Source organism: Triturus cristatus, chromosome 9 (assembly GCF_964204655.1).
Source record: "Triturus cristatus chromosome 9, aTriCri1.1, whole genome shotgun sequence".
Taxonomy (NCBI): Eukaryota; Metazoa; Chordata; class Amphibia; order Caudata; family Salamandridae; genus Triturus; species Triturus cristatus.
This window is the reverse complement of record NC_140592.1, coordinates 758,205,962-758,220,028: the sequence shown is the minus strand read 5'-3', so window position 1 is coordinate 758,220,028 and position 14,067 is coordinate 758,205,962. Positions and strand designations below refer to the sequence as shown.

Here is a 14,067-nt window from a genome sequence, read left to right as displayed (position 1 = left end):
CATTTTGGGTTATCGTGTTTTTGGGTTATCTGATGCAATTGGTTCTTCATATGTCATTGTTTATGTTTTCTTAAAGAACCTATTACATGTATTATTACTATTCTGAAATATATTGCATATAAAGTCATTTTTTAAATCTTTTTTTATAGAAGTAAAAAAAATTACATTGAAACATCCATTTTCTCGGACAAAACAAAATACATTCCACTATGGCATGCCATTTCGAAATTTTATTTTCTGGGGTTTCCCATAACAGCAAAATCAACAATTGATGGACAGAATGCAGAACAATGTCATACATTCACCCCAGTACAGAGATCTGGGCCTAAATCCATCGTTTTTTTGCTCACCATGCCATTCCAGTTTGAACCTAGCCATATGCAAATCAGTCTTGACCCTGTGCCCCATGGGAACAGTCCAGCCCGAACTGCCAAGCCAGGTCCTCCCTGGACTGGAAACAAGCATCCTAGGACCGGTTTCGGGCTTTCAGCCCTCGTCAGCCAGGATAGCCTGATTCCAGTGGCATGGAGAGCAAGGGACTCACGTCTGAGCATACCCTTCCCACTCGGGGTGACAAATGCAAAATCAACAATTGATGGACAGAATGCAGAACAATGTCATACATTCACCCCAGTACAGAGATCTGGGCCTAAATCCATCGTTTTTTTGCTCACCATGCCATTCCAGTTTGAACCTAGCCATATGCAAATCAGTCTTGACCCTGTGCCCCATGGGAACAGTCCAGCCCGAACTGCCAAGCCAGGTCCTCCCTGGACTGGAAACAAGCATCCTAGGACTGGTTTCGGGCTTTCAGCCCTCGTCAGCCAGGATAGCTTGATTCCAGTGGCATGGAGAGCAAGGGACTCACGTCTGAGCATACCCTTCCCACTCGGGGTGACAAATGCAAAATCAACAATTGATGGACAGAATGCAGAACAATGTCATACATTCACCCCAGTACAGAGATCTGGGCCTAAATCCATCGTTTTTTTGCTCACCATGCCATTCCAGTTTGAACCTAGCCATATGCAAATCAGTCTTGACCCTGTGTCCTTTGGTTTTGCTTTGTTGGCCATAAGTTGGCAGGGTATGCTCAGACGTGAGTCCCTTGCTTACTTTGCCACTGGATTCAAGCAAGCCTGGCTGAAGACGGCTGAAATGCCAGAAACAGGTCCTAGGAAGCTTGTTTCCGGTCCAGGGAAGACATGGCTTGGCAGTTCGGGCTGGACTGTTCCCATGAGGCACAGGGTCAGACTGATTTGCATATGGCCATGTCTGAACTGGGGTGGCAGAGTGGGCTAAAGAACGGTGATGGATTAAACCCAGATCAGTTGACTGGGGGTGAGTGCTTGCAATGTTCAACACTCCGTCCATCATTTCCTTTGGTTTTGCTTTGTTGGCCATAAGTTGGCAGGGTATGCTCAGACGTGAGTCCCTTGCTTACTTTGCCACTGGATTCAAGCAAGCCTGGCTGAAGACGGCTGAAATGCCAGAAACCGGTCCTAGGAAGCTTGTTTCCGGTCCAGGGAAGACATGGCTTGGCAGTTCGGGCTGGACTGTTCCCATGAGGCACAGGGTCAGACTGATTTGCATATGGCCATGTCTGAACTGGGGTGGCAGAGTGGGCTAAAGAACGGTGATGGATTAAACCCAGATCAGTTGACTGGGGGTGAGTGCTTGCAATGTTCAACACTCCGTCCATCATTTCCTTTGGTTTTGCTTTGTTGGCCATAAGTTGGCAGGGTATGCTCAGACGTGAGTCCCTTGCTTACTTTGCCACTGGATTCAAGCAAGCCTGGCTGAAGACGGCTGAAATGCCAGAAACCGGTCCTAGGAAGCTTGTTTCCGGTCCAGGGAAGACATGGCTTGGCAGTTCGGGCTGGACTGTTCCCATGAGGCACAGGGTCAGACTGATTTGCATATGGCCATGTCTGAACTGGGGTGGCAGAGTGGGCTAAAGAACGGTGATGGATTAAACCCAGATCAGTTGACTGGGGGTGAGTGCTTGCAATGTTCAACACTCCGTCCATCATTTCCCTTGGTTTTGCTTTGTTGGCCATAAGTTGGCAGGGTATGCTCAGACGTGAGTCCCTTGCTTACTTTGCCACTGGATTCAAGCAAGCCTGGCTGAAGACGGCTGAAATGCCAGAAACTGGTCCTAGGAAGCTTGTTTCCGGTCCAGGGAAGACATGGCTTGGCAGTTCGGGCTGGACTGTTCCCATGAGGCACAGGGTCAGACTGATTTGCATATGGCCATGTCTGAGCTGGGGTGGCAGAGTGGGCTAAAGAACCGTGATGGATTAAACCCAGATCAGTTGACTGGGGGTGAGTGCTTGCAATGTTCAACACTCCGTCCATCATTTCCTTTGGTTTTGCTTTGTTGGCCATAAGTTGGCAGGGTATGCTCAGACGTGAGTCCCTTGCTTACTTTGCCACTGGATTCAAGCAAGCCTGGCTGAAGACGGCTGAAATGCCAGAAACCGGTCCTAGGAAGCTTGTTTCCGGTCCAGGGAAGACATGGCTTGGCAGTTCGGGCTGGACTGTTCCCATGAGGCACAGGGTCAGACTGATTTGCATATGGCCATGTCTGAACTGGGGTGGCAGAGTGGGCTAAAGAACGGTGATGGATTAAACCCAGATCAGTTGACTGGGGGTGAGTGCTTGCAATGTTCAACACTCCGTCCATCATTTCCTTTGGTTTTGCTTTGTTGGCCATAAGTTGGCAGGGTATGCTCAGACGTGAGTCCCTTGCTTACTTTGCCACTGGATTCAAGCAAGCCTGGCTGAAGACGGCTGAAATGCCAGAAACCGGTCCTAGGAAGCTTGTTTCCGGTCCAGGGAAGACATGGCTTGGCAGTTCGGGCTGGACTGTTCCCATGAGGCACAGGGTCAGACTGATTTGCATATGGCCATGTCTGAACTGGGGTGGCAGAGTGGGCTAAAGAATGGTGATGGATTAAACCCAGATCAGTTGACTGGGGGTGAGTGCTTGCAATGTTCAACACTCCGTCCATCATTTCCTTTGGTTTTGTTTCCCATAACAGTACCTATTACCGAGTAGAAAACCAATTAAAACACTTCTGTTGCAATTTTGCACCAGTTTGAAGTTTATTTTTCGTAGTTTGACTGGACTAACACACTCCTCTACATATAACCTCCAATCCAAGACACAATAGGTAAGGTGTTCCTTGCAGAACTGCAGAAAAATAATCATGCTGAGGCCTCACCAACACACTTTATGCAGATGAAACACAATTCACATTTTATTGCTCAGTATATGTAGCCCTGTGCATCCTCAACAACTTATCCCCTTCTCTTTCACCAGGCTTCTAAGACAAGTAATAACAAGAATGATAATGATTTACTGTTTTGCGCATAGTGTTTCCAATGCTTGGTAGAATAATGGGGGATCCAGACAAATTCCAATTTCAAGAGCTACTACTGAGCCACATCCTGGATCCAGCAGTACGGACTGTATCTCAATGTAGTTTGCTGACACCGGGGCACAATCAGCAGGACATTACCTTTCAGCCTGCAGGTTGGGAGGGAATGCCTCACTTAAATGGCAGTCCACAGCTCTTTTTGCCTGATACCCATCAAAGCAAAGACACTCAGTATGTCACTTCACAAATTGAAATGAGATAAACTGAGATTTGGAAACTTTCTCAAAATCTTTAGGTGAAAGTCTATACATCACCCATAAGAATGTGGAGGCATAATTGTATATATGTACTATTACACTAATAATCATTTACGTAGCACTTACTAATAAGAGTCAATTACCAAAGAAACCCAATTTACAGCCTTTCAAAAATGGAACTTTGAGAAAAACCCTGCAAGGATGTAAACGTATGCCATGCGAGGTACATGCAGCTAGCTCTTTTACGCAGGAGCATACTGAACTATGTTATCAGGATTGTATTCTCTGATATGCCATAACACAAAATTCTCTCAAACAAAGGCCATAATATACTGCACTCTCTACATAATATTAAAGTATGTAACTTTCATGTTATAGGTTATGCTTTTCAGAAGTCACCTTACCCTCTCATATTATATGATGAGTCAAACTGGTTACCAGATTGCAGACCTATCACTCCACTGAACACATTAGCCACCAGACTTATTTTACCTCTATTATACACTAAAACTTGCTGGGTACAGAAAGATCGCTGCACCAGGTGCTTCAAACCCTACGATATCTCTAAATGAAACCTGTTTGTGACCAATTAAGTTAGCAAGAACTACTTAACTTTCACATTTGTCCTTGAAACTATTTTCTTTAGAGCAGAGTTAAAAAAATAATAATAACGTATATGATGACTGTCATCAAGGGCTGGGCCTAATGCAACAGTTGAACAGTCCCATCCTGAGGATCTCTCTTGTCTTCCACTTCCCAAGAGGTCATTTACACCAATCAAAGGTAAGGTTTCCACCTTTTACTAATCCCCAGTGTTGTTGATTCCTGCCTAATGCTCTTACCTGCATTAAAATGGGCTGAAAGGTTAGGGTTTGGTGTGACATTAACAGAGATGAAACAGCTGCTGTTATCACATTGCAACCCCATACATATAAAACACCGGAAAACCTAAACCAAATCACCTTCAGGTCTCAAAATTAGATGACTCCCTCAGAGCATCAACCAGGAGATGATAGTCCTATAAAACTCAGTTCCTCAAAAACAGAAATCCTTACATGGAGGGAATGGAAAAACTACAACTCGCTAACTAAGTGGCCTGAAGAGCTAGGAACCCTGCCAACAACCTCCTCTGGGGGGAGGAATTTAGGAAATATGGATTCTGCTCTCTCCGTGATCCCACAAGTCGACCAATTGACCAAATCCACATTCCATACCATGTGGACACACCGGCGCATTTTCCCTCAGCTTTGATTCTCACAGAAGGTCCAGGCAACTACCTCACCCATGTAATCACCTCTGGATTATCCCAATAGGCAATCAAGATCTACCATGGGATGACTATAAAGAATTCAAAATGCAGCCACAAGACAACTTCTGCACCTTAAGATTTACAACAATATCTCAAAAGCTGTGAAGGCTCTGCACTGGCTAACTGTTGTGAGACGGTCTATTTCATACTGTGCATAACACTGAAGGCATTAAATGGAGAAGGTCCAATATTTTACAGATGAAACTCAAGAAATACTCACAGAAATTGATGCTGCAATCCCCACTGTCCCCACAATTAACTATTCCACAATATACAAAGAAAAATGTGGGTGTTACATTCTTTTCGGTCCAAACTGCCAAATTCTGGAATTCACTCCCATTAAGGATACCAAAAGACCGTAAATCAAATGGAGTTTAGAAGGATGATGAAAACCTGGCTATTCCCCACTCAAACCTTAAAAACTAAAGATCTCATAATTTTCAGGAGCAGAGGACTTATTGCAACACCAAAATACTAATAGGATCACATACCATAGTCATAACCTAAACACCTTACAACAATACATCTAACACATCATCAACCAAGATGAAGAATCAAGTTACATCTGGACACCAGGATGAAGTCTTGCTTCTATGACGCACATGTAAACAAACCGGAAAAGTACCACTGAAATTTCAATAACTTTCAATACTCACAATCTGAAGGATATAAAACATATAAATACAAATAATAAAAAAAATAATAAAAATGTCTTCTTGTACTTATTCTCCTTGGCTTGACGCATCATATTGGTTGTCTGCTAAAAGTGCATGATTTGCATAACAGTCTTATTTCAAGCCCCTACTAATGGAATCCATATCAGTCCTATAATGTTTGCCCATCCAAACAAAATTCTGTTATACATTTTGTGGGTCATGTTTATACAGACTGGGTTAGTGAGTCTGGTGGCAAGAACCCAGTCTGTATAAACATGACCCACAAAACGTATAACTGTATTCTCTAACAACACTAAGCCCATCCAATTCACAGTGTCTTAGGACAACCAAACAATAAATGAATACACTTTTCCTAATTTTCCTTTTATCACAGAGGCTCAATTAGGAATACAAATTAATACATAACTAAGGCATCTGTATCATTAACAATTAACAACTACTATAGAATAGTATTTGTGCGCAACTAATTGGTATAACAACTGTAATGTTGAGGGGAGGGGGGAGAGAGAGAGAGAAAGAGAGAGAGAAAAACCCAAAGGTTATAGAGACGTTATGGTTAGGTTCACGTTTTACCCACACAAAACCATAGCAATTTGGCAGTTATATTTATACTTATGTTAAGAAACTATAACTCATGAGCTAAAGTTAGTTAGCGGCAAAAATTCTAGTTTCTTCAGATAAGTATAAATAAAACTGACCAATTTCTATAGTTATGTGTTTGTAAACCGTGAACCTAACTATAATGTCCATGTAACCTTTGGTTTTTTCAGTGAATTTCTATGTTGTTTTTTTTTACGTAAAGTAATATATATTCCCATACGTTAATACAACCACTGCGTGGGGGTTGGCTGCAGGGCCTGGCACAGCGGCCAACTTCCCCGCATTCACCCAACCCCACACAGGGGGTATGGTGTGTGAGTAGGTTAGAGGTTTTTTTCCCAATTGAACTTTGGATCCGCAGATATATGTCTGTCTTCGCTGTTGACAATTATCCTGCGACTAAGGTACTGAGTCGCCGAAACGCGTTGGGTTTTGATGCTGCCTAATTAAATATTATGTTCACATTATCTTCATCAAAGTGTGCGTGCCCTTTTCTCCTTTATGGTGAGAAAAGTGGCTGGATGTTTACGGGCCTCACACCGATGCACGTGCCATCGCTTTTGGGGATGGAGGAGTTTGTGAAACAGAGTCTGGATATTTTAAATTTAATCTCACTTTACTTTACATTTTGGTACTTGTAGCTTTGTATTCACAATAGCAAAAACAGTACTACAAGAACCAGAAAGCTAAGTGTGATCTCATATGGGTCAACTGTGCAGTCAGTGTGCGCTCGGTTTGGGTGGTGTCCATCCTACACTTGATGGATTCAGTAGTCAGTTCCACAACCCATTAAAAGGGGTGGTTGTTGGCTACGCTGGGTCTCATTACTACTCCGGCTACCTGCACTGTGCAAATAATTATTTTCATCAGACGAGGAATCTCCCCCACCAGACCATCCTTCCCCAGGGGGGGTACAGTTTTTCCTTTTCAAATTTCTTAATATCTTTTTGGAGCTTAGTGATTTTCGGCTTCATCAGGTATTCTTTGTTTTCATTGATCTCATTATTGACCTCTGCTAACTTGGTTTTGTAAGCAGAGATTTGGATCCATGTCTTCAGTGCATTTTCTGCTGTATTAATTCTGACAGTGAGGGAATCCGCCAGGCGTTTTGCAGTGTTAATTATCAGAATGAGCCAGACCCTGGTGCACTTCCATGCTACCAGGGACCATTCTTTTTTTAAGATAGGGTCTTCCAAAAATACCGGAGGCATATTGGTAACAATCAGGCCATTGGGCGTGATGTTGGCCCATAGATATTCCATCATCAGTATCCCATGTAGGGTAATCTTAACTAGTAGTTTCTTCAGTGACATTAATGAGGACCAGTCCTCATGAAGCTGCCTAAAGGGGTGGTGCCATCCTCTCCTAAGAGAGACGGGGCCTTCAGAATCTCTGAGATCATGTCATCATCAAAGGATAGGCCTTGGTGTTCTTCTATTGTAAAAGGGGGCTTGCTCACTAAACTCCAAAAAGATATTAAGAAATTTGAAAAGGAGAAAGTCTACCCCTAAATAAGGGAGGATTACGTGAGTGGGAGAGATTCCTCATCTGATGAAAATAGTTCATCAGGCAGACGGAACTCCTTATCGAGCAGCAACTCCAGTGCAGGCAGCCGGGGTAGTGATGAAACCCGGTTTAGCCAACAACCACCCCCTTAATGGGCTATGGTATGCCTCCATAACAAGGCCTCCCAATGGGCTGGTTCCCCCACCAGATGCATCGACAAGGATCGCCTCATACGATTCCCGAGCCCTATTACCCTTCTTTTTTAGGCAGAGGTTGGAGCAGAGGGAGAGGAAAAAGAAGAGGCACCCAACACAAACATCTACAGTAGCAAGAACCACCAGTTGAAAAGTAGTAAGAACCACTGGTGGAAACTTCTCGGCAGACGAGGAGTCAAACACACAAGAAAAACTGATAGTCAACTTGTCCGACAGATTTTTGTCGAAATAGAGACAACTGTCCTGCGAAAAGGTTTAGGATTTGTCCCAACCGCCAAAGAAAACAAATTCCGTACCACTCACTAACTCCGTCAATTATTTTTGGAAGATCCACTTACAAGCCTTTTTTCAAGACAAACCACATATTGATAACCTGGACTCAGGTCTACACAATCGATCTACCTTTACTCCCTCAGCAGGGATGATTCCCCATGAGGTTCTAACTTTTGAGCAGGCTGTTCTGAGAGATGTGGAAAGGTGCCCACCTAAGTCCACCTTTCACAATATCTCTAAACTGGAAAAAAACGCCATGCGGACCCTGGGCAACGACACCATGATCACAATTACACCAGCCGACAAGGGGGGTGCAATAGTGATCATGAAGACCGGTGACAATGTCACGGAATTCCAACAATTGGCCAACCGCGACTACTACACCCGCATTGCACAGGACCCTACCAAATGAGTAAGCACGCAGATAACCTCATTGGTTACCTCGGCGGAGGCACATGGCTGGATAAGCAAAAAGAAATCTGAGTTCTTGATCAATGAGAATCTCAGGATACCCTATTTCTACACCCTTCCAAAAATCCATAAAGGTACCCTTCCTCCGCCGGGCAGACCAATTGTGTCTGGGATAGGGTCCCTCCTGGAGCCACTGTCACAATTGTGTGACCACTTTCTACAGCCTCTTGTGACTAAGACCCCTTCCTTTCTAAAAAAGAATACTACAGATATTCTGAACTTGCTGGGAGCCATCGATGACAATACCTCCATTGATCTGCTTATGACTTTAGATGTCGAGACATTGTACACCAATATACCCCAAGAAGCCACCTTGAAGGTGATAGAGAATATCCTCCTAGTGGAGGGGTGGACTTCCTCGACTCCAGTGAGTTTCATTATTGAGTGCGCCACCCTTGCACTAAAAGAGAATCTCCTTCAATTTCAGGACCAGCTATACCATCAAACACAAGGGACTTCAATGGTCAATTCCTTTGCCCCGATTCTGGTTAGATTGTACATGGCCGACTTTGAAAAATGCCACATCTTACTGGACAATAACCTCGTCCTACGCAACATCATAATCTGGCGTCACTTTATCGACTACACCCTTGTCCTGTGGCATGGCACTGTAGACACATGCCAAAGCTTTTACGACTGGATTAACACTCTGAACCCATATTTGAGGTTCACGAAGAACATCTCAGCAATGAATTTACCATTCCTAGATCTGCTGATATCCCTCAGAGAGAGTCAATTACATACAACATACAAGAAGCCTATTGACTGCAATAGCTTGCTGAACTATGATAGTCACCATCCTAAACACCTCAGAAGACAACCTACCTTTTGGACAATTCCTGTGACTACATCACAACTGTAGCTACACATATGAATACAAACGGCTAGCAGATGCCCTGACTACCAATCTGGTAGCACAAAGATACCCCCGCACGTGGTACAAACAATTTGCAATAGAGCAAAAAAAAAAAACAGAGCAGGACTATTGAAAACACACAGACGGCCAGTAAATGACATCTTAAATTATGTCACATCAGTTACCTCTCATTCTAGTCCAACGAAATACAGAAATCATTAATAAACATTGGCCGATACTGCATGCAGGGTCTCTGACACTCGCTACACTGTGTTTTGCTTTCAAATGTACCAACAACATAAAGGACATGTTTGTACACACCAGGCCCAAAACCAACAGATTGACACCCCAACAATTACTCTGGGGCCTCCCTCCGGTGACAGGCCACTAATCTGTGTGGATCCTGTAGTGTCTGCACACTAACACAACCTTCCAAAGAAATTCATCTCAGTCCTATACAGGCGCGGATCGTCTTAAAACTTTTTGTGTATTCTGTAGCAGCCTATTTTATACTGTGTGCAATGCAAGTTCGAAGCCTGTTATGAAGCTCTGTGGTTATACTGAATAAGCAGTTACCCACGTTATCATATGAACTCTCTTTATTGATGTCATAACTACACACAATTGCGTTAGTAACCTTCTTGCTTTCTCACATTTGCTTGAAAATGAAACATTTGCCCCCTCTTTTTTTCAAAATGTTCTCAGTAGTTTGCCACATTGCACTCAGCCGCAACTTTTCGCCCTACCACGTTTAAATGTCACCAGCCGCCACTGGTCCTATATCCACCTAGACCCAAAAATCCCGTACCAACTGCAAAACTAAAAAACGAATTTATACGATCTCCAGCCAATCTCAATAACATTACATAGGCATGACGACCAGGGCGGTGAAAATTAGGATCATAGAACACCGGAGCAAAGTTAGGTGTAGAAGAATAACAATCAAGATGAGTACTCACTACATGGCCCACTTAAAGCCCTGGATAGACCATAGAACTGAAGGTGGATGGGTGAGTCTGGGGTGGATGTATTTTTCCGCAGCACAGAAGGTGGAAGGCATGAACTTTGTGTGGCTACACCCTCTCCTACGACAGAAGGTGGCAGATGTAACTAAGCTAGGCGTGAATATATCTCCCTCTGGATAAGGTGGCCGCTGTGAGATTATGGTAGATTTACGCTCTCCTCTGACTAAATTGGCTGGGGTGAACTTGGGATGGATATATGTTCTCCTAGAAAGAGAAATTAGGACGGACGAGCTTTGGGATGATATACCCTCTCCCAGGACAGAAGATGGAACATGGGAGTTGGGTTGTTTTGCAGGACAGAAGATGGCATGTGTAGGATTGGGGTGGATATATCCTCTGCCAGGTGAAAATCTTGTAGGTGTGAATGAACTCAGGGTCAAAATACCCTCCCTCTGGTCAAGGTGGCAGGTGTGAGCTTGGTAATGGATATACCCTCACCAAGGACAAAATGTGCTAGGTGAAAGCATATGAATGAATAAACCATCTTCTAGGACGGAAGATGGAAAGTGTGAGTTGATCTGAACTATTGTCTCCTAAGAAAGAAGGTGGTAGGTGACCTGGTGTAAGCCTGGTGTGGAAATACTCTTTCCTGGCACAGAACATGGCAGGCGTGAACTAGGAGTCCATATATCCTCTCCTGAGGGAGAGTTGGTAGGGCACCGTCTCCCAGCACAGGAGGTGGCAGGGGTAAGCTTGGGTGAATTTAACTTCTCCTAGGTAAGGAGATTTCAGGTGTGATTTGCTGGTGGTTCTATTGCCTCTAGCACAGATGGTGGCAGGTGTAAATTTCGAGTGAATATATCCTCCCCTAAGTTAGAAGATGTTAAGTACAACCTGGGAGTGGATCCACTGGCTCGTAGCACGGAGGGTGGCAGGTGCGAGTTTGGGGTGGATGCATGCACGCTCTTATAGCACAGAAGGTGGCAAACGACCAATGCCCTCACCCACCCCCACCCTGGACTCGTACTACTTACTCCTTCACCTCCTTGGAGCTGAAGTCCAGGTAGCGGTTGCTGACCCACTGCACCTCGAACCAGTCCTTGTAGTGGTTGTTGCCGCAGCACTGGAAGTCCATCTGCAGCTTGTCCACGGTCCGCTTCTGGTAGCAGCGGCCGGGCGTGTCGGTGTCCTTGTAGAAGCGGATGCCGTTCTTCAGGCCCACCTTGAGCGACTCCTCCAGGCTGCCCTTCAGCACGCAGATCAGGAAGACGGCCACTAGCATGAGGAAGGCGGAACAGAAGGAGACGACGAAGAGCGGCGCGATCAGCTGCTTCCGGCGGGCGTAGCGCGCCGCGTCCAGGGAGTCCTGACTCACCTTCCCCGCGAGGAGGTTGATGAGCACGGTGGCCAGGCCGACCGCCATGATGGTGTTGGGCACGGCGTGGATGGTGGTGTTGTCCATCACCTCGTGGTGGATCCAGAGCTGCACCTTCAGGAAGACGCCGAGGGCGAAGGTGAGGCAGCCGGCCAGCACCGTCACCCAGGAGAGCAGCCACAGCGACTGGGACAGCTTGACCCGGCGCTGGAAGTTGAACTTGGCCTTCAATAGCACCATCTTCGATGTTTGCGGGATACGGGGCGCGCGTCCGTCTATGGGAGGGGGGAGATCAAGACGGACCTGGGGGCGCGCGGGGGCTTCCCTGGGTGACCTGTCGCCTCTCCCCTGCTGATCCCCGGAGAGGTAGGTGAGCAGAGGACACGAAGGCGCTCACTCCCAGGGATGGGGCTGCCTTGCAGAAGTTGCTGTGGCTGCAGGATTCGGTCTCCTCCCTCTTGGGTGGGGGGCTCCTGATTTAGCACTAATCTCCCTTCTACCCCAGGCAGGCCCGATCCTATTAAAGCAAGAGCTCGGACAGTCCTCTAACTCAGCAACCAGATTCTCCGCTGCCCCGGGACACTGATGGGATGTGACAGGGCGACAAGCTCATTAGCGGATACAGGCCTCTAATACCGGACTGACACTGTTCCCGCCCATTCATCCCCGCCCGACCCTCCGTGCACAAGAAGAGGCTTCACCGGGGGTTATTGAGGTCACTGGGGTGTACAGTAGGCCTCAACTTAGTTGTGGACCCTAACATTTCCATTACTACAATTCGGTGGACGTGGTCGGCCCTCGATTGGTTAGGACGTTAGTTCCTGTCTGCCCAAGAATCGGAGTGTCTGTGGATGTGGGGGGCTCTCTTTCTCTCGCTCTTAAATCTACAGCCAGGGGGCGTGCTCGCTCCAGAGACTGGGGGAGTGGAGGCGGGATCAACTTTAAGAGACAAGGTTATTTACAGGTGGTAGGAGCGGATGAGACCTTCTTAACCCAGCCGCACTGATCACAATTCCCTTTCACCCTGCATTGTCCAAAACTTCTTTGCGCTTCTCAGTTTCCCTTGCTTGCACATCCAGTTCATACCTCTCAATTTCTTTCTCATTTTAACTCCCTTTATTCTTTCCTTTCACTCCCTACCCCCTTAATCTAATCGTGTGCCTTGTTTTCTCTCTCTGGCTATACTACTCTTAAATTTTCGTTTTTTTCTGCATTCTTCTGTGTACTTCAGTTGGTTTCCTCCTGCGTTAACATGTTTACATTCTTATCGACCTGTGGTTAAAATAGGCATCTTTTCTAGTCTCAGACCATTTCTTGGCCATAAAGCCCCAGATGTGGCCAGAATAGAAATACACTTTAAAGATGAAAACTGAAGAAGTAGACACAATACTACATGTGCGTTCTCCACATCTGGACACAGTAATTCAGAGGTGACCCCGAGTACAGAACTTACTACTCAAGATGTGACTTCCAGATATGGAGACAGTAGCCTAGATGATGTCACCAGGACATGATTTGATTCTCCAGTATACTATGTGTCTTCTAGATCTGGGCACAGTAATCCAGTTGTTGCTCCAAGAACTGCTCACAGTACCTCAGACATGGCCCCCAGGTATTAAGGTAGTACTGTACATGATGTCACCAGTACAAGACACACTCCAGACGAGGCCTTCTGTACTGGACTCGGTACCTCAAATGCGTCCAGTTTAACTGGACACAACACCCAGGATGTGACCTGCAGAATTGTTCTCATTACTCCAGATGCAATTTGCATGCCTGGACACAAAATATGAGACGTTGTCATGGACGCACCAGTAATCCTGTTTTGCCATACTGGGTCCGAGCCATTCAGTAGTATAATTTAAACTAGATCAATCCGCAAATGGATGCAATATATTTATATATATTTGCCTTGAATACATGCACAATTATATCAACAGTATTTTCTAACACTAAGCACGACAGTGAAACTACCATAGTGATTTGACCCTGCAGATCGTAACTTTTCTGTGGCTGAGAGGAGCCTCACTTCATAAACTCCGTCGCCCACTATTGAGACAAGTCCATTTGGAATATTCCTACTCACTGGAATAGAAACACTCATACCTGTCAGCTTAGTCACGTGCATTGAGCCATCAGGGTCTGGGGCCACATGGTTTAATGAGTCACGTCTGTGGAGA

The 14,067-nt window shown here is 45.5% G+C and overlaps 1 protein-coding gene across 1 annotated transcript in view; it reads right to left on the bottom strand.

Annotated features, from left to right (window-relative positions):
* ROM1 (retinal outer segment membrane protein 1) overlaps positions 1–12,438 on the bottom strand; it is an 83,028-nt gene extending 70,590 nt beyond the window's left edge. The window contains exon 1 of the mRNA XM_085628001.1: positions 11,547–12,438. Within this exon, the coding sequence (XP_085484127.1) occupies positions 11,547–12,127 (581 nt within the window). The 5' untranslated portion in view covers positions 12,128–12,438. The remainder of the gene's footprint in view (positions 1–11,546) is intronic.
* Positions 12,439–14,067: the final 1,629 nt, after the last annotated feature.